This window comes from Chrysemys picta, chromosome 22 (assembly GCF_011386835.1).
Source record: "Chrysemys picta bellii isolate R12L10 chromosome 22, ASM1138683v2, whole genome shotgun sequence".
NCBI classification, from domain to species: Eukaryota; Metazoa; Chordata; order Testudines; family Emydidae; genus Chrysemys; species Chrysemys picta.
Genome location: NC_088812.1, coordinates 23,214,968 through 23,237,859, shown reverse-complemented (window position 1 = coordinate 23,237,859; position 22,892 = coordinate 23,214,968). Strand labels below are relative to the sequence as shown.

Genomic DNA, 22,892 nt, shown 5'->3' with positions numbered 1-22,892 from the left:
TTAAAGGTTAATACCTGAGGTAGAAAAGAAAACACAGAGAGAGAGAGAGAGAGAGAGAGAGAGGGATCTCCCCCACTCCATGAGGCTTGAACTGGTCAGGGTTCCCAGGTGGTGGTGGTAGCTCAGGGTCCTGAGTGCTGAAGACAGGCAGAGCCCCCAGCACGATCAGTCAGGAGATGGAATCCCAATGGCACTGATGCAGAGTTTGGGTCTATACATCAGAACCCTTACTTGGGCATAGGTCGGGGGTTTTGTAGAGAAAATACAATGGCTCAAGGGAGAACACTAGATTTGTTTATGGGTAAACTGATGGCTCAAGGATTTTCTTTAGGCTAGGCCAGGGGTAGGGAACCTATAGCACGCATGCCAAAGGCGAGCTGATTTTCAATGGCACTCACACTGCCCGGGTCCTGGCCACCGGTCCAGGGGGCTCTACATTTTAATTTAATTCTAAATGAAGCTTCTTAAACATTTTAAAAACCTTATTTACTTTACATACAACAATAGTTTAGTTATATATTATAGATTTATTGAAAGAGACCTTCTAAAAACGTTAAATGTATTACTGGCACGTGAAACCTTAAATGAGAGTGAATAAATGAAGACTCGGCACACCACTTCTGAAAGGTTGCCGACCCCTGGGCTAGACAATAGGAGCTGATCACTCTTGGCTATGGGTGTTGTTTTCTTCCAGGGAGCTCACAAGGCAACTAGGCTGCTTCAGTATTATGGGATATCAGTCAAAGATTTATTACTAGAATTGCTCTGATAATTGCTGAGCCGTGTGTGCAGGCGTAGGTTCATTAGCATCTGGAGCAGGGATTCCCATGATGCAGTGCGTCCCTGCTTTTCTGGTCCCAGAGTTCAGTGCGGTTCCCCTTTCCTCATTCTTTATGCTAATCCCTGTCCCATCTTTCATGCAGATGAGGCTAGGGGAGTTGTCTCTGTTCTTCATTCTGTATGCAAAAATTGAGATGTCTTAATCTTGTCACCCTTGTCAGGAGGGGTCTAGGTGTGTCTCCCCATGCCCTTCATTGTTCTCTGCAAACCTTTACTCTGATCGGTTTTGGTTCAAACAGAGACGGGGGTGAGGGGTGTCCTTCATGAGACACACAGGCTAGATACTGTGCCCTGGTTCCCCAAAAACACAGAGCTGACTGGTAGCAACAATAAGGATGGCAAGTGAAGTCTTGTACAGCTGGAGAACATTCATTCTTCATTCTTTTGTAATTAGACTCAGGAAACTTTTAATCAGTTTGGATCTCTGATTGGACTAATAGCACCATACAGCTGTGATTCACTGGCCACGTCCCGTCAGTGGGTGGTTGACTGTATCAGCTGCCTTCTCTGTATACAAGGTGAGGAGACCATTAGCAGGTATAAGTAACTCTTCACCTTCTTTCACTGTTGTAATGTCCATTTTTCTGCCTGTCTAGTTCTTTCTGTCCTGTCTGTTAGCACTTAGATAACAGAATGGTAGCATCTTGTAAATACCTCATTAGAAGAGAAGATTATGATGTGTAAAGAGCCTAGCACACTTTTGGGAACTGTACAAATAATAAACGGTCTGCATACAGGTAGATATCTGCTAAATTCCTTAGGGCTTCTCTACACAGGGACACTAAGGAAAGTTAATCCAAATGAACTAAAGGTGTAAATTTAAAGTGGCATTAAACACATGTGTGGATGCTCTGATTCTGAATTAAAATGGCCCTTATTAATTTTAGTGAATTACATGAATGAAACTAATCTGAAATAAGGCCCCTTTAATTCTAAATAAGTGTGTCCCCACAGGTGTTTAATGAAGTTTAACTAATGCATTTTGAAAATAAATTTGGATTAGCTTTCTTGACTCTCTCCATGTTGACAAGCCCTTGATACTAAACATTTTCATTCTCTTTACCCTGCCACTGGCTGTATTGGAGGGGTTTCCCGGAATAATTCTTTAAACAAAAAGTTCTTCCAGCAGCCCTCTGTCATGAGCATTCAAAGCTACTGCAGTAAGTGTAGGCCATTTTCCCCTCTGTGAAAGAGTAGGATATTCTTTTCACCTAATGGTTAGATGTAAAGGGATAGGGCTTGGTTATTGTTTAAGGCCATTTCCAATTAGGGTGACCAAACAGCAAATGTGAAAACTCAGGACAGGGGTGGGGGGAAATAGGAGTCTATATAAGAAAAAGACCCCCCAAATCAGGACTATCCCTATAAAATCGGGACATCTGGTCACCTTATTTCCAATTATTATTAATCAGTCCTAAAAAACAGTGTTGGTGATTCAGAAACAGAAGAAGAGACTCCAATCTTTGCATGTACAAGATAGAAATCCCAGCATTGTTTAGAAGTGACTGATGAGCCTGGGTTTCCTGCCGAAGTTTTTGTCCAGCCCCATCTCTTTTACAATGAGAGTTTAGTGGAGGGATTCACCTCTACATTGGAACCTGAGATCTACCTGCATGACTTGTACTTGAATATGAGATTAGATTTAAATACTGAGAGCAGAGAGGCTACTGAAACCAGACACACCCAGAAAGCTGCTCCAAGCTGAATACAGTGCTTGTTCAATCCTGTATCATTCACAGTAACATACCACTGCCGTTAACTTTCAGACATTTAGGGTGTAATCCCGACTCCATTACAGTCAACAGGAGTTTTGCCATTGACTTTGATGGGGCCAAGATTTTACACTATGCTGATAACAGCATAGCACATGGATCCTTCTGTATGAATATCCATGCAATAGAGGTTCAGTTTCATTAATCGTTACAGTACTTTTTCTCCTTTTCTCCACTCCAGGCCAGTCCATGAATCTGGGGTCAGCAGCGGAGGAGCTGAGATATCTTCGTGAAGCACTAACAGCTCCAGACCCTGAGGCTCTGTTTCAGGCATCTTCCAAAATGGCCAGGGTAACTGACTCAAAAAGCTTGTGCGGATGTTCTAGTGACGGGGCACCATTCATTTTACATTTACGCTTTCATGATGCCTTTCCATACTTGGAGTGAGCTGTGGGAGCGGGGCATTCATTGCTAGTAACCGGCAAGATGCTTTTCATAGATGTGTGCTATGAATGCCATGTAAAAACCAGATTCCACAGAATGTTGCACGCACATGAAAATACGCACGCAGCTGCACACACATGTACCTATCCAGCCATCCATGAGAAAAAACTGTTAGTGGAACATCAAGCTGAGAAACCACCCAGTCTTCATTCTGTCACCTTGTGGGTTTGCCTTAGCCTATATTTGTGTGCATGCCTCTCTTTACTTCATTTTATATGTTGTAAAAAGATGCAGTGTATATAAGAGAATACACACTGGAAACTTACCTCCTGCATATCCAATACAATGTTGTGCTAATTGTGCAACAGAGGCTTTGTCTCTAACCTGATATCATTAGTGTAGAATACAAAAATGTCGTATATAGACTGTAGAGAGAATTGTAATCACAAATGGCTCACTAGACAAGAGGCTAATTAACAATTTGTTGATGCATATATCTTTTCATAGAGATATTAGGCCTCCATTTTTAAAAAGCCAGACATCATTGCAGTCTCTCCTGTTTTTGATTTGTTCCCAGGTTGTTAGTGAGTACTTTCCCTCAGAACAGGCCACAGACTTTATTAAGGCCACATTGGGTGGTATGCTGTCTGCCAGCCCCACCTGTGCCACGGCAGCTGGACTGTGGATGAAAATAATCCTGAAGGAGTGTGGAGATGCCATGCTGGACAAGGTAAAACGGGAAACTGGAGAGGTTTTCTGTCTAAACTCTAGGCTTTTAGATCTTTGCCCTCATGTGTAATGAGCAAAAATCTTGCTGTGTCTCCCCCTCGAACATAGAGTCAATCCCATCTCTGCTCCTACCCTAAGATCAATCAATCAATCAATGGCAGAATCAATCGCAGTAGACAGAGATAATCCAAGGGAAAAGGAAGATGGTTGGTTATTTATTTGTCTAGCTTGTTGCCACAGTATTCAGCCAAGAAAGGCTTGAAAAAACAGACTCTGGGGAAAATACAACAAGACAGAATGACTGGCACTTGGAATCATCCAGTTATTAGGAGGCCTATGGCTAAGGGCTACCTGGATAAAAATAGCACTGTAGTCATTCCAAGTCAATCTGGAGCCTGGGCTCTGAGACCCACCCTCTTGCCAGGTTTCAGAGCCTGGGCTCCAGCCCAACCAGGAACAGCTACACTTTTACACTGCTGTGAGATTTTTTTTTTGCTGTGTAGACGTACCCTTTAAGAATAGAAGGGGGGAGGGAGGGAGAAAACTATAGTGTCTTTGGGATCCACTATTTATATGCCTTATTCTGGAGCCCAGTGCGTTAGGGCTAGATGAAAGGAGCACTCCACAAATCTTCTAACAAGGCTGGTGAAAGGTCTCAGGACAGGGAACCCTCGCAGCAGAACTGCCATGTTTGCACAGTGTTTTGAAGATGTGAAGGGCCAGGAGTGAATATGAGAGGTCATCACCTGTTCATAGTCCCAGGCATTTGCACGCTGTGTTTAAAGCACTTGCATATTTTGTGCTTGTGGTTGTTTATGAACTAGGCATTCTTCGAGGCAAATGGTCAGATTTGGCTGCTTAAATCACACCTGCAAAATGTGGGCAAGTAAAGCCTTCTTTTGTGCATGCGAACTGGTTTATTTAATGCATAGCTGGGCACCACCACATTACATTACCTGGTATGTATATGTGTGTGTCAGTGTTAGTTTTTACAGCCAAGTGTGGGCAATTTTTGTGGGTTAAATTTATGCAAACATATTTGAACATTTGTTTCTTGAAGTGAGGAATTTCTAAAAAAGCAGCAACTGGCTAAATAGCTAAATAAAGATTTTGATTCTGTAGAATGAATGGAGAGAAAGAAAAAGGGACATTTCTTTCTGGTTTTGTTCCTTCCAGGTGCCAGATATCCTGGTTATAATATATAGCCACATGCCTACTATCCAGGAGGGCAGCTTGAAGCAGTTCCTGGTGGAGGCGGTGTCCATTTTAGCTCACCGTGACCTAGAGACAGTGATCTCCAGCCTCCTCGGTGAACCTCTGCCGATAGACAGGTATATACTGCTACCTATTGCATTCATCTTGGTGAAACATGGATCCCACCACTATACTGGGAGATGTAGGGCTTTATTTAAGCAGCAAACAGTTTGGGATAATTCCTAAAGGTTAATAGCCTGGGTCTTTCTACAGGAAGGTCCAAGAGCATGTTAAGGTGGGGTGTGGAGAGAAACTAAGTGTCATTCTGTTTCCATTAATTAATAGCTGCTTTGATATCCTAAAGACCTATTTTTACTGGCATAACTGGAGTGTATTGTTGGAAACATCTACCTCTCTAGACACCTGAATTGACCTCACTCTGGAAATTAGCAGTGGCTGTTGGTTTCCTGGTAGCATGACCGCTTCAAGTCCAAATCCCTGGCTGATTACAAAGAATAGAGCCAATATTATCATCAGACCTCTGCTTGGTATCAGTGAGGGTGTGGCTGCTAGAATAGAGTTGCTGTCCTGGGTACGTAAAACTAGACTGGAAGCAGATCCATCATTTCATTTAAAGATCCCTAACTGAGTTATCAGTTATCAGTGCTGGAATCTAAGACCATAAGAACGGCCATACTGGATCAGACCAAAAGTCCATCTAGCCCAGTATTCTGTCTTCCGACAGTGGCCAATGCCGGGTGCCCCAGAGGGAATGAACAGAACAGGTAATCACCAAGTGATCCATCCCCTGTCGCCCATTCCCAGCTTCTGGCAAACAGAGGGTAGGGACACCCTTTGTGAAGGGGACATAGGATGGTCACGAATATTTGGTCTCATAATTGTATATGCAGTGTGGCAAATTGCCGGCACTATTATGTTGCGTCCCGTACTTTCTCCTCTTGTGTGGGTGCAGGCACCATTTCTCACCCCTGAACTGGGGTATCAACTGTCCCATTAGTATCTGAAAAGGGGAATGGAAAGGGAGGGACCTGGGCCCACCCTCTACTCTGGGTCCCAGCCCAGGGGCTCTAGGGATAGCAGTGAACCACTTGAACTAGCGATTCCTTCCCCTGGGCTACTTCCCTCTCTGGCCCTTCGGCTTGTGTGGCTTCCTGCCCTCTCTCCGCTTGGGCCAAGTTTCTCCCAACCCCTTGTGTCTCTAGAGTCCCTCTGCTCTGCACAAGCTGGGTTTCCCTTTAGCTAGGGTCTTCTGGCCCGCCACAGCACTTCTCCAAACTGCTTCCTCCAAACTGCTCTCTGTTCCAACACCAAACAACTCTGCTTCAACTCCTCAAACTGTCTGATTGAAGCAAGGGGGGTTTATCAGGTGACTGGCTTTAGGTGCTCTAATTGGCTTAATTGGTTTCAGGTCCTCTAATTAATCTGTATCAGCCTCCCTTCCTTCTACAGGGACTAAGGCTCTCATCATCCTGGGGCTTACTTATCTCCCATCTATCACTCTCCTGCTGTCCTCTGGCCGTGCTATATCACACCAGTTAGTAGGAATATGGCTTTTCCTTCATCAATTTGCCTTCCAAACCCTAGATCTTTGTAGCCACATGTTCATGATTCCATATTTACTGGAAAATGGGAAAGCAGGAACTGAGGTTGGCGCTCTGTGTCCTGTCCTTCTGAAGTCTAGTATTAATGGTGAGGCTGCAGTAAGACTAGGTCACTTAACCTAGTTCTGTAACTGGAAACTCAATATTGAAACACGAGGAGCGTTAAAGGAGGACAGTACTCCTAACTTTCTCATGATTGGCAAGGAGAAAATTTGGTCTTTACTTAAATATGACGTATTCAGTTTGAGCCACAAAAGTGTCCAGGGGTCACATGTAACTTCTGTTAAATTGCAGTGACATCACTGAGCTGTGGAGATCTCTGGGGGGAGACCCCTTGCTTGCCACTCAAGTCCTAAAGATCCTGATAGACAAGATAAAGACTTCAACAAGACAAGAAGGCCGCATCACCTCAGAGACTGAAATCGACAGGGATTGGGCAGCTGCTGAACCTCTCTCAGTAAGTAAAGACAGACACGTCTTTCAGGCTTTCCTCTGCCCTGTGACAATCCTGCTGATGCAAAGCTAGAAGTGTGGTATAATATTGCTGTGTGGGCACTTCTCCTCTGATGTACTGTTTCTCTGAGTCCAGCTCTGCTGTCTGTGGAACAAATACGGCAGTTTTAGAGTATGTGGCTGATTTACTTAATAACATCTGGCAATTAGAAAGTCTTTGAACCAGGTTTCTCACAGTGCTTTGCAAATATTTCTTAGGACTCACAACATGCCTTGGTAGGTCATCCACATTTGTGCAGATGTGGGAAACTGAGCCACGAGTTAAGCGAGTTGCTCGCAGTCATTCAAGTTACTGGCAGAAGTGAGAATTTAGTACAGCAGATCTCAGAAGGGGAGAGAGGGTGTGATGGTGTTGGGAAGAGATCTCAGTTTTTACCATTCTCTCCTTTCAGGCAACATGTGCCATCTTTGAGGTGGTGTCAGCACTGCAGTCGAGCAAAGCTGTGCAGGAGCTGCTCCCAGAGTTGTTTCCTGTTCTCCTGCAGCAGATCAGCCGAACCCTAGGACAGGAGATGCCTTTGCCAAGGATAAGCAGCCAGAGGGAATTCCAAAAAGACCTACAACATACTGAGGGCGACCCTTGCCGGTAATTAGAAGGAAGGGAGAGAAACAAAGAGAATTCCAATAGAGTTGTGTGACACTCCCCAGGAGTTCCCAGGGTTACGAGGCACCTTACCATTGCCTGCCCTTAGAGTGAGGAAGTCTTGTCTGTGCCTGCTGTGGGTCACTTCCCTGAAACGACCAGGCTCTGGCAAAACAAACTCTGCCATCCAGGCCTCCTCAGACACTTTGTACAGGTTAGTGATAGGCACACACCAACACCTGAGTCTTCTGACCGTTCCATATAGTGTCCGGACCTTTATCCACTGAACACCCACAGAATTACCAGGCCTGCTGTTCCCACTGGAACAGTACACACCAGTTTATTACTTATACTTTAAACTCTATACTTTATTACTTATACTATACGGCAAAACACACAGCACTTAGATATATTTATAATGCAAACAAGAACAGAGATGATCAAAGAACAGAGATTCCAGTGATAGTGAGTAAGAATGCGAGCAAAAAATGGTTACATGTAAAATGAAATCATAACATGCTCTTAGAGACTAAACTTAACCAACAGGTTCACCTCCTGTCTAAAGATGTTTCTCACCCAAAGTTCTCAATCACGCCTGATAGCAACCCCGCTGTCCCTATCACTGTCCATCTACTTCCTAAGTGAAAGATGTCAGGGTGTCTTCTTTGTCCCCCAAATATACTAGAGCACACCTTTGATGTGTACCCCAAAATTGGGTCCCCACCCCCTGTCTACTTCCTGTTACTTTTCTTTCTTTGAAGTTCTCACAGTCCTTCTGAACTGAATGTGAACCCTACATGCTTAATTTAGAGATAAAGAAACAGATGGATAAACATTTCTTCCCTGAAAGAAAACCATTTTTTTCACCTTTCCTGGTGACTAATCCCTAGACACAGATCATAAAAATGTAATTTTCAATGCATATACATGACTCTTTACACCGCATCTGTACATGTGTTTCACAATGTTATTGGTGACATGGGCTTTTATTTGAGACTCATATGGCAATCTTTTAGTGAACTAGAATGTACATACCAGACCACTCGGCACCCACTCTGTGCCCCTCGCCAGTTAACACTAAGAGATTCCTGAGTCATCAGTTGACTTCAGCTCTGATAGCCCATTAATGTACATTTCCCACCAATCTCACAACATTATTAGTTTCTATTATTGTTGTGTTTCTTTATTCTATGCCAACAAGGTGCTCAAATTACAGACTTCAGGGTTTTATAATGTCTCTGAATTTTCCCAGGAAACCAGGATGTAAACTCTGTTCACGGATGGGCAGTGGCTATAAAATAAACATAAGTACTACTTCACACAACACACAGTCAACCTGTGGAACTCATTGCCAAGGGATGTTGTGAAGGCCAAAAGTATAACTGGATTAAAAAAGAATTAGATAAATTCATGGAGGACAGGTCCATCAATGGCTATTAGGCAAGATGGTCAGGGATATAACCCCAAGCTCTGGGTGTCCCTAGGCCTCTGACCACCAGAAACTGAGACTGGACAACAGGGATTGGATCACTTCATGATTGCCCTGTTCTGTTCATTCCTTCTGAAGAAGCTGGCATTGACCACTGTTGGAAGACAGTATACTGGACTAGATGGACCATTGGACTGACCCAGTAAGGCTGGTCTTATGTAGTGGCCACAGTGAGTCAGGGTGCCTAAGCTTTGTCCACAAAACTTGAATTTGTTCACATGGATGGGTACCTAGCTATGTGATTGCTGGCGCTGCAGACACAAGTGTTCTGCTCATGCTGTTGGCCCATGTGCAGGCCCATTTTAGATACCTATATGTGAGGGGTGGTATGCTGTGCCCCGGCCTCTTCCATGAACACAGACTGTGCTGAGTCCCTCCAAAGTGTTCTCGGGATGCCCACTCCTGAGATCCTGGTGGTAAGGGCTCTGATGACTGTTTGACCCCAATGGATGATCTTAAGTCACCTTTACTCTTGACCTTTGTTTTCTTTCTCCTCCCTCTTGTCTCTCAGGGGACTTCTGCATCCTCACCTTCTCTGTGGCTTGTACTTTCATGTCTAGGTTCCTCCAGCCCCTTTACATATATTTCCTCTTTACCTGGCCCTTCAGGTTTTGTTTCCACCCTCCTGAGCCTCCATACATGCCTTGGTGTCCCTGTTAGAAAGGGATGCTAGTCCATGCCCAGTAGAAGGCAGTGGGGCAATCCATCCACTACCCCTACATGTTTCTGCCTAAACTTCCCCTTGATTTCCAGAGTCACCTCTGCCATTGGACAGAATGTATTGTCCCCATATACATATTCAGTTTTGATCCTACCTCTGGGAAGTCTCCAGTGGGGTTTCACTAACTCCTGCCCGATTAACAAACAGGATGAAGCTGTGTCCATTAGTCCCTTTGGTGGCTCCTCCCTACCCATACCGATATGGTAGGTACTTTCTTTTTCCTTCCCTGCCTGGGAGTCTTATCCCAGCCACAAAACTCTGCAAATCCACAGTCCATTTTAGGACAGTCTCTTTTTAGATGTCCTTCACGTCTATGTCGGTAGCACACTGTAGGACAAGCTCCCACTACAGTTCCTTGAGGCGCCTCCCTCTTCTTCTTGCTGCCCTTCCCAGCTGGAGGCATTCTGGTCCTTCTCAAATCTAGTCCCTTAAACCACTGACTCACTCTGGGAATGTCCGCCTCTGTAAATTCCTCTGTAACTTTAACTGTGGGGTCCAGATTAACTGGCTGGCGCCACAGAACCCATGCTCGGGTATGCTCAGGGAGACTCTGAAGAAACTTCCAGGATCATGCAGTCCATGATCTCCCCCACAGTTTGAGTATCTGGCCTTACCAATGAGTGGCCCAATCTTTTAATTTCTGTCCAAATGCACAGAGGCATAATCCCTCAATCCATCTTTCAACTCTCCATTTCTGGCAGTACTTTTCTGTGGACAGGCCCCACCTAGTCCAGCATGGCTGCCTTAATCATGTCATAATCTCTTGCCTGCTAATCACTAAGACCCATATATGTGCTTCCCCTGTTAAATAGGGTGTCAGCTGAAGGCCCCACATTGTTCTGTCCCTATGAGGTCTCACTGCTGCTCCTTTAAGAGTAACCAAAAACAAATCAGGGTTGTTCGCAGGTCCCATTTTACAGAGTCTGATCTCCTGTGCCTGGTTTCCATTTCCTGTCACAGGACTGGCCAGACTTTGGAGGAGTTGTTGCCAGACCTGGGCTTGCTCCTGTATAAATTCCTGAAGGCTCTTTTGCTGTTAAACCTACCAGGCAAGCAAAGGCTGTTTTTCTGCATGGTGGGATTGTTGGAAGGTCTGTAGGGTCTTCTACACCAGCAGTTCTCAATCAGGCCGGTTTTAGGGAGTCCGCTAAGCAGGGCTGGCATTAGACTAGCTGGGGCTTAGAGAAGAAAGCTGAAGCTCTGAGCCCAGCCACGCTGGAGCCCTGAGGCCCAGCACCTGCACTAAAGCCCCGAGCCTCTGCACCCCATGAGGTTAAAAACCAGAGCCAGGAGCCCCAAACTCTGATGCCTGGCAGGGCAGAGGCCTGGAACTGGGCCATGGAGTATTTGTAGCATGTTGAGGGTGGGGGGAGGCTCAGAAACAGAAAGGTTGAGAACCCCTGTTCTACACTTCTCTTTGCTGCTTCACCATCCATTTCAGTGTTCCTTCCATCACCCGGAGTGCCAAAACCTCTACACCGGCTTCTCCAACAGGCTCTCCATTTGCATAGATAACAGGGAAATCCCTGATGAGCCCCCAGCTGTGACAGAGAGGGGTGTTGCACCCCCACATCTTCCATAAACACAGACTGCGTTGAGACTTTCTTGCTTGTAAGCACCAACATATAGTCTATTTAATCCCCCTACCAATACATAGCACCTTTATATTGTACCTCAACTTTCTAAACTCTTCTCCAAAAGTGGGGGGGTAAGGTGTTTCCACTCAGAGACCTCACTTTGTCAGGCTCTCCTAGCTTTTTGTCTTTCTGTTTCTCCTAGCGTGACCAGACAGCAAGTGTGAAAAATCAGGACAGGCGGTGGGGGGTAACAGCTACCCGTATAAGATAAAGCCCCAAATATCGGGACATCTGGTCACCCAAGTTTCTTTCTCTGTCTGTTCCCCTCAAAGAGCTCCTGCCCATGTCCTTTTATACAGTTTCCCTGTTAATGGAATGATTGGTTCCTTGACTCACTAGCCCCAATCTGACCTCGTAATCAGGTACACCTCTGTCCAATTAGGCCTTCTGTGAGGAACCAAATTAGTACTAATAGTGACCAGAGTGCTGACTCAAGTGCAAACCTTCAGCACTCTGTCACATCATATCAGGAGATATGACCCCAAAATGTCCATTAGTAATCACCACACTATGCCCCCAGTGTTTGGGTCCTGATCATGTATCTTTTCCATATTATTGTACTCTGCTAGTGCCCATACTCCTTGCAGAAAGGAAAAAAATGACTGCAAAATTTTGTCCCTAGCAAAACTAGTCATATGAGATGTATGAGACTGAAACTTACCTCCCGGCATCAAGTCCTTCCAGGGACACTGGTGTCCAGGATATTGCCAATGGATGAACTGTCGATGAACAGCAGACCTGACAAGTAACCGGGGCTTCCTCGCTCTGTTCAGGCTGCACCTTCCTACTGATTGCTGCAGTTCTGTGCCTCTCTTTCCCCAGGCTTTCTATCCAAGCATTAGAGGCTGTGCTTTTCAGAGCTGGGAATGAGAGACTGGGGAGAGCGCTCAGGGAGCAGAGAACACAGAGTCTGCTTGAAAACCCCAAGACTCACCATGAGGGAGTGTGTCTGCTGGTGAGGTAAGAGATCTAGGAGGCATGATTTTAGTCTTGGGAATCAGTAGCAAATAGAGTGGCTGAGAGGGAACCTCCAGTTTATGGGTTTGTGGGGGGTGCCCTGGGTGGAAACACACAACTCCCATTCTTAGATATCAGTGCTGTATGCTCAGAGCAGCTGAGTGTTTGAAGTGTGCAATCTACCCCATAAGCGGTTTATTTTGTCTTCCAGTGTTCTGCTAAGAGCTGAACTAATAACACCTGAGATCTTACAGAGCCTCCTCCCCTGGGTGAATTCCCCAACAGAAAACCTCTGAGTCACCAGCACAGCTTTCCTTGCCCAGGTAAGACACAGGGTTCTGAAGAGCGGTTTCACCATTAGACTGTTGTCTCATGTTTGCTTTTCTTTCGGGAGTTGTACAGTTCAGTTCATAGGAGTAATTGTCATTTTAGATAGTAGAATGGGTCCTCCTTTATATGGAAACCTCACAGGGAATTTCATTACACCTTTCTGAGTCATTCTCTCTCTGGTATTTTTATTGCTGTCATTGCCTATGCTAGCTACACAACCACTGGTGCTGGCTGAGAGAGATACAGACAGAGTTTGAATTCCTGGACCTCTTCTGCCAAGTCCTAGTGCTGATACTAACCAACAGCTCCTGATTTTGGTTTAGCTCAGCAGATCTTCTGAATGAACCTAGTGTCCTAATACTATAAAACAAGCAACATACAAATACATTCACATCTATCTTAGGTTCTCATTACTGTAGTATCTGAGTACCTCAAAACTCTTTAATGTCTGTATCCCCACGACACTCCTGGGAGGTAGGGAAGCACGATGATTCCTATTTTACAGGCAGGGAGCTGATGCACAGAAGGGCTAAGTGACTTGCCCAAGGTCTTTGAGAGAGCAGGAAATTGAACCTGGGTCTCCTAAGTCCTGGGCTAGTGTGATAACAGCTGGACCATCCGCCCTTTCCACAGCCTTCCTCTAACATCTGCATCATATTTCCCACTTATGCTAAGCAACTATCTTAGGGGCTCATCAGGTTCTAAGAAAAACGATCGATCTGTGCCTGTGATGGGCTGTACCTGGGCTTTGAGGCTCCTTACAAGAGGCCCCGTGGTCCTACTACACCCTGCCCCAGGAAAACAGCCACAAATCTGGGTCTGACTAGAGAGGACTCATGAAAGCAGCCAATCAGAGCCCATCAGGCTCAGCTCAAAGGAGCTGCAGGGCCTTAGCAGGTCAGTTCCTGGCAGGACCTGGAGGGGCAAGAAAGGGGGCTGCTCTCTGGCCACAGAAATTCAGGGGATAGCCAGAGTTTGATTCTGGCAGCATTTGCTTAAGCTGGATTTGCAGGAAGAGGGTCCCTAAGAACTTTAACCCGGAAGTGAGAGTGAAGCTAAAAGTGGCCGGTAGGAAGAAGCAAAAATGAACTGAAATCAAGCAGTGCCTAGCTACTGTTTCCAGGGTCCATGGTTTGGAACCCAGAGTTATGGGCAGGCCCTGGTTCCCCCACCATCTACAGTGGCATAAGCCCCATGGAGGGGACAGTGCTTATGGAGAGCTTGAACAAAGGGCAGAATTTCAAGGACCCAGAGTTGGGGCTGGAGACCCTAGTGAGGGCAATGGGATTGTTCTTGACTACCCCAGAAGGGGTTCATTTGGACTTTGGGACGCAGCCAGAGGCCTGAGCCACAGAAGACTCACTAAGGTCGGCTGGCAGGGTGCGCCAGGGGTGAGAAAAGGACTGTGGTACCAGACCCAGCCACTAAGAGGCTCTCAAGAGGTGAGTGGATCCCTATTATAGTGCCCAAAAGGAAAGCTCCAGGTTTTAAAACATTTCTCATTTGTGTGGAATAATAAAGTTACAGTGTCTTATGTGCCAAGTATCAGAGGGGGAGTCATATTAGTCTGTATCCACAAGACTGTGGCTGTAGGAGGACTCCTTGTTGTTTTTAGTGTATTCCATGTCTGCTCAAATTATATTCCCAATCTTAATGATCATATTGGGGCTAATGGACATGTTGATTTTATTTCAGCTAATGAGTGATCCCATGCTCAGGGAGAAGAAGTTCCTTAAGTCCGTCTTGAGCATCTTGGAAGAAAGGTCCCAGGATAGGAACAGCATTGTCCGCCAGATGGCTGTGAGAGGCCTGGGAAATTTAGTCTATGGGGCGCCTGAGAAGGTAAGAGAGATTACTGAATAGAATGCAGCATAACTAGAGAAACCAAGAGAGAGAATTGTTCAGAGTTTACAGAGGCTGCACAAAATGCACTAGGCCAAATTCTGCTCTCTCATATACCCTAGTAACCTCTTTGCAGTAAACATAGAGCAAGCTGGATCCTTTGGTAAGCTGGGCATAAGTCAACAATGTGCACTTTAATATGACCATATGTAAATGTATACATCTGGGAACAAAAAATGCAGGCCATACTTACAGGATGAGAGACTCTATCCCAGGAAGCAATGATGCCGAAAAAAACTTGAGTCATGGCAGATAATCAGTTGAACATAAGCTCCCAATACGAAGTTGTGGCCAAAAGGGCTGAAATGATCCTTGGAGGTATAAACAGAGGAAACTTGAAGAAGAGTAAAGAAGTTATTTTCCCTCTGAATATGGCACTCATGTGAGCACTGCTGGAATACTGTGTCCAGATCAGGCGTCCACAATGCAAGAAGGATAAATTAGAGAAGATTCAGAGAAGAGTCTCAAGAATTATCAAAGGATTGGAAAATATCCCTTTAGTGATAGACTCAAGGAGCTCAATCTATTTAGCTTTACAAAGAGAAGGTTAAGGAGTGACTTGAGGACAGTCTATAACTACTCACATGGGGAATAAATTTTGATAATGGGTTCTTCACATTAGCAAACAAAGGTATAACAAGATTCAATGGGGAAAAATGAAGCTAGGCTAATTCAGACTGGAAATAAGGCATACATTTTTAATGGTAATTTTAATTAACCATTGGAACAATTTACCAAAGGTTGTGGTGGATTCTCTGTCCCTAGCAATTTTAAAATCAAGATTGGATGTTTTTCTAAAAGATACATCCTACTTCAAACAGAGACTATTTCGGTGAAGTTCTATGTTATGCAGGAGGTCAGACCGGATAATCACAATGGTCCCTTTTGGCCTTAGAATCTAAGTAACTAGGAATCTAATAATAGGATTACACAGATGTATTATGGCACCAAGTTGGGCTCATTGTAGCTAGCACCTGGTCTGAAATATAGCTATAGGTCTCTGGGGGGAGACGGGGTTGATGAAATTCCCACAGCTTCATAACTGCTAAAGAAAACTTATTAGAAGTGTGATCAGTGATAAGTGTTCTTTAATGTCATATGTTTGTACAGGTGAAAAAGCACAAGAAGTTTCTTCTGGGCCTACTGATCGGGGCCTTACATGACATTTTCAGTTCGGAAGTCATTGGCGAGAGCATGAAAGCACTGGCCAAAGTCCTGAAGGAGCTGAAAGAGAAGGACATAGGTTCTTCCTTCAAAGACCTCACCCAACAGATCCGGACTTACTTTGACGATGTATGTGAACAGATCTCTCCAACCCCAGTTCAACCAATCTTGATTAGAATCCATTTACAATGCCTGATGTGGACTCCCTGGGCATTGCTCATGTCGGAGTGAAGAGATTTTAGGCCCCAGGGAAGAGAGGTGTTTTACGGAGGAGGAGAACATTAGGAGGATGGGGATGACATCCCTGCTCCCACAGTCTCACCCTTCTATTCTTCTTTATTGCCACTGAGAACCTCAAAGAAAGTCTGAATACTAGATTAGATAGCTAGATAACCATGAAATGGGGGTTACAGAGTACAATAGAGAGTGTTGGGCCTGTTCTATACCATTTTTATGTGAGAGGGTTGGAATGATAATTCCATTTTGTACAGAATTTAGAGATTTCAAATTTGGGTTTTGATCCTATTTGTGGGAACCCCTCTCCCCAAAGTTCAAAACTCTTTGTGAAAAAGAATTACTATTCTCAACCTAGCTCTATTGGAAGCCTTGGCCCAGGGCAGTCTGCTCTCAGACTATCCCGGTGCTGGGAACCCAGGAAACTCTGGGAGCTAGAGGTGCCAGGGAGTTGCAAATTTGAGAGCCAGGACTCCCAGGGTCCCAGAAGCTGGGGGCCTGGAAGCCCACGATCCCAATCAGCCTGCTAGATTGGCTGCCACAGAGCTGGATGGGTGCACTGGAAAGACACCAGGCAAGTTTCTAAGGACCCCTACCTGGCTTCCGGAGGAATTTCATCAAAACTGAACTGTCTCTAAAATACTTTGATGAATCAGCAAATTCGAACAAAAAATTGGTTAATTACCGTTTTTCCGACTAGCTGTAGTTGGAATCACTCTACTTTAGCGTAGAAGAGATGGCTGTGGGAAGTGCATGATGTGATTGTCTCTTAGTTACTAACTTGCGGGGCTTTCTTGGCTGTAGGAGGATGATGCTCTTCGCTCAATGGCCTTTGTCCTATTTGGCATCCTGGCCCGGCTGACAAAGAGAAAATGGAAGACCTATTTCGCCGACCAGGTTAAAAGGAGCTGGGTCACACTTCTGCTGCACCTGCAAGACCCAAACCCTGAGATTTCAATGGTAAGACCAACAGTGACTTATTTACTAAGCAAAAGGAATCTTCCTCCCAATGCCAGGGGAGCTCTGCTATTCCTGCCTGCTGTGGAGGCCCAAATTCTCCCCTCAGTTCATTGCCCTCCTGCTGAGTCAGTTCCAGCCAGGTTGGTCCATGGCTGCCTCACCAGAATCCAGGAGAGGTCATGGGTCTGACCCCGACAGGTCTCTGTTCCTGTCTGTCTCTGCACCCCAGACCCCTGCCTCCCCAGAACAGAGAGACCACAGCTATGCCTGGTGCAGCAGCTTTCATCGGTGTATCTGTTCCCAAAAGACATTGATGCTACCTCTAGGTTTCAGTTGAAGTTCTCCCGTCTATTAGTCATTCCTGCATGTTTTCTGCCAATTACATCCAGATGAATCCCTTTTTTTGATCCTGGAATAGATGAGCAGATGAGTTCCCTTTGAATGAACATAGCACTCGGTAGAGAACAATTCAATGGTGTGACGCTCTTTTTCAGGAATGCAGAGCTACGTTTCACCTCTGTTTACCGTTTTTGGAACTGAAGAGACTCCGAAGTGCAATTAATGAGCACCTTGGTGGCACAGCCGAGCTGAAGCCTGAAGAGCTCCAGGTGGACATTTGCAGACACCTTGTGAGTGAGCTGTTGAACTGTCTGAGATTATTGACTGGAGTGGTGGTGTAGAGGTGGGGAGGGGATGTGTGATGGATAATGTAAATAACTGTAAGAGTGGGGTATATGACTGAGGGTGATGGGAAATGTAAATCTGCCACAGATTCCCATTGTTCCCACTTCTACCCAGCCACCTGTTCTCTATCTTATTTACCTGTGGTTCGTAAAAGCATGTGCTGGCAGTCAAAGGGCACTTCTAGCCAGAGAGAGCTCATGTATCCCTGATTCCCTCTAGGCCAAAGAGAATGCAGAGCTGCTGGAGAAATTGTACCAAACCACCATCACGTACTTCTATAGCAGCTGGGAAGAGATCCGGGCAGTTGCAGCCAACTTAGCTGGTGAGAGATGATGCCCAGTGTCCCTTTTGGTATTTCCATTGAGGGAGACAGAAACAATCCCACTGTGCAGCGCTGAGCTGCCATTAATCTCTCTGTGCCTCAGCTTCCCATCCATAGATGGAGATGTTAATATCCCTACCTCTCCAGTGTGGTGGATTAGTTGCTATCAAGTGCTTCGGGATCCTTGCAGGGAAAGCACGGTGCAGTCATTTAGTAGTAGAGGCAGGGACATTGTCACGTAGGGCATGGTTACACTTTGAGCTGGGTGTATAATTCCCAGCTTGATGAGACGTACCCGCACTAGTCCTGCGTGCTAAAAATAGAGAGTAGTTGCGATGGCAGGAGCAGCAGGAGGTTTAACCACCCCAAGTATGATCCCATCCAAACCCCAAAGTCTATTCTCAAGGTGGCTAGCTCCTCCCACTGCTCGTGCTGCCTTAGCTACATTCTAATGTTAGCATGCTATCGCTGTCAGAGCCAGTGTGGGCCCGTCCCATTGAACTGGGAGTGATACCCCTAGATCAAAGTGCAGACCTACCCACAGTGTGGTTCAGTGCTCCTCACTGCTACTTCATCATTGGGAGGCATGCAGCCCACCTCCCCATAGCGCCTGCTGTTTCAGGTTCCTGGCCACACCACCTTGTCAAGGAAGCATTAGGTTCCTCCTTTTTGGCCCTGTGCCCTCTTCACCCTAGCACACCCATGTGAGACAGGCAGGCATTGTGGCCTACGTCTCAGCTATCAGTCACCTTGTGAGATGCCTGCTTAGAACTCACTTATTCCTGGCCCCAGTCCTTTGCTCAGACCACTAGACCAAGACACTATCTTAGTATGTCTCCAATAACTGACAGCAGTGGCAAGAGGAACACAGACTGTTTCAAACAAATGGGTTTTATGGAAACATTCTTTTTAAAAAATGTCTCTCTCATTCTCTTCAGTGTGAACTCTAAACTGCTCTAGCATCCTCTTGCCCACAGCTCACCTTTAGGCCTACAGTAGGAGATGCCAAAGACCTGTCTAGGGGCTGCTAATATCACTTTGCACTCAACAAGGCAAGGTTTTATTATTATTGTTGTTATTTATTTTACATTGTGTATTTAGGCATCATCCTGGAACACACAGACAGGCAGCGTATGGAATGGCTGGACCTGGAATATCTGCTGATGTGTAAGTAATAAATACAGCTGAAGTCCTGTTCATTAGTGAGTTCTAAAGGAATTTGGCTGACAAGCAGCAGTAACCAATACCACTGGTGCAAAGTACATCAGCCACACAGCAAAGGACAAATTCACTCTTGCCCAGTAGAAAGTCCACTTTAATTTTCCCTAAAGGAGGAAGCTGCAGAAGGTGTGATATGAGTCAGTGCATCTCCTGGTTGTCCTGGCAATGCCCCCTCCACAGCCAGTGCTATCCACTCTTTGGGCTTTATTGGCTTTCTGTGGACTCCTCAGGTGAGAAGAAGTTGTAGCCACTTTCTGCTACCTCAAATTTCCCACCAGCAATTTTTCTTCCAGTAGGTGCCCTGTATCATGCATAAACCAGCTTGGACCTGGCCTCTGTTAAATTCCAAGTTTATTTGAGCTCAGGCAGTGTCTCCTGAATGGAGATGGAAAATAAACTTAAAAGTGGAAGCTATTGAAACAATGGGCCTTCTTCCATTTACAGCAGAGTGGATGACTTTCTGGTAGAGTCAGGGTCTCCCCCCAGTTGAGAGCATGGAAGGGACCCTGTGGAGGAACCTAAAGCTTTGTTTGTATTGGAGAGCTGCTGTAGTGTGGTATTCAGAGGTAATAAGTCTCCAGCTATTTCAGGCAGAGGTGACTATATGAAAAGTGGGGCATATTCATCTCTCATGTATTTTCCATCCCATTAGAACGACTGAGCCCAGTCTCATATTTTTCCATGTGATCATTCTGCTCAGGTAGTTCAAGGTTCTGTGATCACGCTTAGCTGTGATTTGACAGTCTGTTCACTAACGTGTTGTCCTCTGTAATTTCAGCTCTCCAGGTCCTACAGAAAGACCCAAGTCCCACTGTCCAGCTGGTGGCAACTGAGATCATAAGTGACATCTGTTCTGGCCGAGTGATTGGGGAATGAAGCGGCACGGAGAAAAATAGAAGAAGGCACTCCAGTAGTATAAGGGCCCTACTGTCAATCAAACGTTAACCCACCCCTTGCCCACCCGTCACCAGAAGCCCCACACCCATGGGGTATTACTTCTGGGGTCAAGGCGGACACATAACCAGAAGCAAGATGTGTCATGTGGCCCCTCTAAGAACTCCTCCCACTACCCTCTACCAATCAGGAGGGGTTTCAGCCACTGGGGACCACCCCGAGAGGAGATTTGACCAACTGGGGGGAATTCCAGGGCGGGGTGACCTGTCTGGAAATGGTTCATGTGGCCCCTCTAAGAACTCCTCCCACTACCCTCTACCAATCAGGAGGGTTTTCAGCCGCTGGGGACCACCCCAAGAGATTTGACCAACTGGGGGGAATTCCAGCACGGGGTGACCTGTCTGGAAATGGTTCATGTGGCCCCTCTAAGAACTCCTCCCACCGTCCTCTACCAATCAGGATGGGTTTCGCCCTGATAGGAAAGCCCCGAGAGAAGATTTGACCAATCAAGGGGAGTTCCGGGGCCGGGTGACCTGTCTGGAAGTGGTTTGTGTGATTCCCTCTAAGAACTCTTGCCACCGCCCTCTACCAATCAGGAGGGGTTTCAGCCACTGGGGACCACCCAGAGAGGAGATTTGATCAACTGGGGGGAATTCTGGGGTGGGGTGACCCATCCGGAAGTGGTTCGTGTGACCCCTCTAAGAACTCCTCCCACCACCCTTTACCAATTGCGATGGGTTTTGGCTGCAGAGGACCGCCCCAAGAGAAGATTTGGCCAAAACAGGCCAGGTTCTTGGATGGGGTGAACCACCCAGAAGAGGGTCATGTGACCCCTCTAAGGACTCCTCCCAACGCCCTCTGCCAATCAGAGTGCAGAACCATCACCCCATAAGTCCTAGTACCGGGCAGAGGAGGCAATCTCTTACCAAGAAGACATGTTTTAGAAATTGTGGAAAGGCTGAGAGGAAACATGGACTCCTCTACCACCCCCATGAGAACTTCAGACTTTGTTTTAGCCCCGAGGACCTTTGGACTTGTATGGAGAAAGTGCTACAGCAGTGACAGTTCCAAGGAGGGCCCTTTGACTCCACCATTGATAGATACCTTGGAACCCAACCCCAAAACCCAAACCTTCGTGAGGCACCCCAATGAGTGTGACGGCCTCTCATTGTCCACCCCCCTAAAGTTGGAAGAGGATCATGGCTTGGGGGAGTCACCAGCGGACAAGGTGAACGGGAAAGACGTCGCTCAGGTAAATGAATGATTAAGAAGCGACGGTTGATCATGGGGGTGTAATGGGGTTAGGAATCGACCTGGCATTTCATAAATCTAAAAACAAGCAGTGGGGTGCTTACACTGTTTTTTGTCTGAAAATCTCTCAACAGCTCGACGATGCCTTTCTAGAGGCCTTTGAGAACTTACACATCGGTAGCCCTGTGGAAGTAAACATATCATGCATCAGCTGTTTTTGCTCCTGTCTGAGCTACAGATCTCAAGAGGAAAATCCAGAAGAGGACAAAATAGAAGAATGAACCAGATCAGACTCCCTCATTGTAGGGGTCATGGCATCCATTTTTACAGGCGGCTGTAAAAGGTTGTGTTAAACCAGGCAATTAATAAAACTTATTTAAATGTGTCCATATGAATGTGTCCCCCTCCATACTTGTGTTAGTAAAAGATGGTACTGGGAACAGTCATGTCTCCACCTATGCTCTGTTAAAGAAAATATATTACACCCCCAGGGAAGTTGGGAGCTTGGTGCGGTGAATCCTCTTTTTCAAGTGGCCAAAAAGCATAGTAAAACTTGAACTAGAAGACAGGTAACAGCTTGGCTTTCAGACCAGGATGCTTACACTTTACACAAACTGGCTCGAATACAGCTTCACAGGAAGGATCGGGGCTGATGTACATTAAAAGGAGGAAGAGAAAGAGAAATGTATCATACCTGCAACGCACAGGTCCCTCAATACCCTTTAAAGAAGGGCTTTGATGTGCAGGGCCAGCCATAAGCGAAAGTCCAAGAGGAAGCCTGGGCGAAAGAGAAGACACTCTCCGCCTGGTAAAAGAGAGATATTTTAATCAACATGGCTTTTGTTCACTGCGGGTCTGAAGAGTGCACCAAATCCGAACTAGACTTGTTTCAAATAGCCCCTACCCAGACCAGCATTGAGAAAAGCATCCACATCGAGGTGCCACCTCTATCGGCTGTTACGGAGTCTGCCCCCATTGATGTTTTTATAACAGGAAATGGCATTGATTAGATGGATTTAAACAACACGCTGCTGTATCTATGTTGCAAGATTGTAAAAGGAGACGGAACTGAACTCGCCATAGATGCCGAAGTGGGCCTGGTGAATTACCCCGTGGCCTCTGTTTTCAGTCAGTTGGATGTCACGCTGGGAGACTGCCTTGTAAGCCGAAGCAACAACTGTTACCCTTACAGGGCCTTTATAGAATCGGTGCTCAATTACAGCGACGCCACCCTTGACACGCAATTTTCCGCTGGCCTGTTTTACAAAGACGCTACCGGACAACACGAAGAAACAGAGTTGGATGGCGGGAATCTAGGGTTTGTGAGGCTTGCAAAGCTGACAGCCCAGAGCAGGATGGTAGAGCTGCTGGGTCAGGTACACAGTGACCTGTTTTTTCAAGAAAAACTTTTCTTGAACGGAGTGGATGTGAAAATTAAACTGACATACAGTAAAGACGCCTTCTGTTTAATGGGCAGTGCAGGCGAAGG

General features: G+C 46.0%; 3 protein-coding genes and 1 long non-coding RNA gene across 4 annotated transcripts in view; all 4 read left to right on the top strand.

Moving 5' to 3' along the window:
* Nucleotides 1-22,892, top strand: part of LOC135977156 (syntaxin-binding protein 2-like) — a 252,736-nt gene that overhangs the window by 186,181 nt on the left and 43,663 nt on the right. The gene's annotated exons all lie outside the window — the stretch shown is intronic.
* The window catches only part of LOC135977157 (uncharacterized), a 125,108-nt gene that overhangs the window by 89,106 nt on the left and 13,110 nt on the right, over nt 1-22,892 (top strand). The window lies entirely within an intron of this gene.
* LOC103307360 (maestro heat-like repeat-containing protein family member 2B) lies at nt 2,807-12,764 on the top strand. The gene is made up of 7 exons (XM_065576581.1): nt 2,807-2,903; nt 3,574-3,726; nt 4,902-5,056; nt 6,836-6,998; nt 7,447-7,640; nt 12,307-12,444; nt 12,653-12,764. The coding sequence occupies exons 1-7, from the start codon at nt 2,895-2,897 to the stop codon at nt 12,735-12,737; spliced, it is 897 nt and encodes a 298-aa protein (XP_065432653.1). The 5' UTR covers nt 2,807-2,894; the 3' UTR covers nt 12,738-12,764.
* Nucleotides 13,966-22,381, top strand: LOC135977168 (protein maestro-like). Its single transcript, XM_065576452.1, has 9 exons — nt 13,966-14,043; nt 14,467-14,613; nt 15,784-15,966; nt 16,876-17,031; nt 17,526-17,660; nt 17,935-18,037; nt 19,139-19,204; nt 20,037-21,404; nt 21,538-22,381. Exons 1-8 carry the CDS (start codon nt 13,966-13,968, stop codon nt 20,132-20,134), a joined length of 966 nt encoding a protein of 321 aa, XP_065432524.1. The 3' UTR covers nt 20,135-21,404; nt 21,538-22,381.

What these genes read in the sequence shown, in the direction of transcription:
- LOC103307360 (XM_065576581.1), top strand. An exon ending in GAGATGCCATGCTGGACAAG is followed by an intron (nt 3,727 to 4,901) that starts GTAAAACGGGAA and finishes TGTTCCTTCCAG; the next exon opens with GTGCCAGATATCCTGGTTAT. An exon ending in CAGCTGCTGAACCTCTCTCA is followed by an intron (nt 6,999 to 7,446) that starts GTAAGTAAAGAC and finishes CTCTCCTTTCAG; the next exon opens with GCAACATGTGCCATCTTTGA.
- LOC135977168 (XM_065576452.1), top strand. Translation starts at nt 13,966, where the DNA reads ATGGAGGGGACAGTGCTTATGGAGAGCTTGAACAAAGGGCAGAATTTC. An exon ending in TCTATGGGGCGCCTGAGAAG is followed by an intron (nt 14,614 to 15,783) that starts GTAAGAGAGATT and finishes ATGTTTGTACAG; the next exon opens with GTGAAAAAGCACAAGAAGTT. An exon ending in CCTGGAATATCTGCTGATGT is followed by an intron (nt 19,205 to 20,036) that starts GTAAGTAATAAA and finishes CTGTAATTTCAG; the next exon opens with CTCTCCAGGTCCTACAGAAA.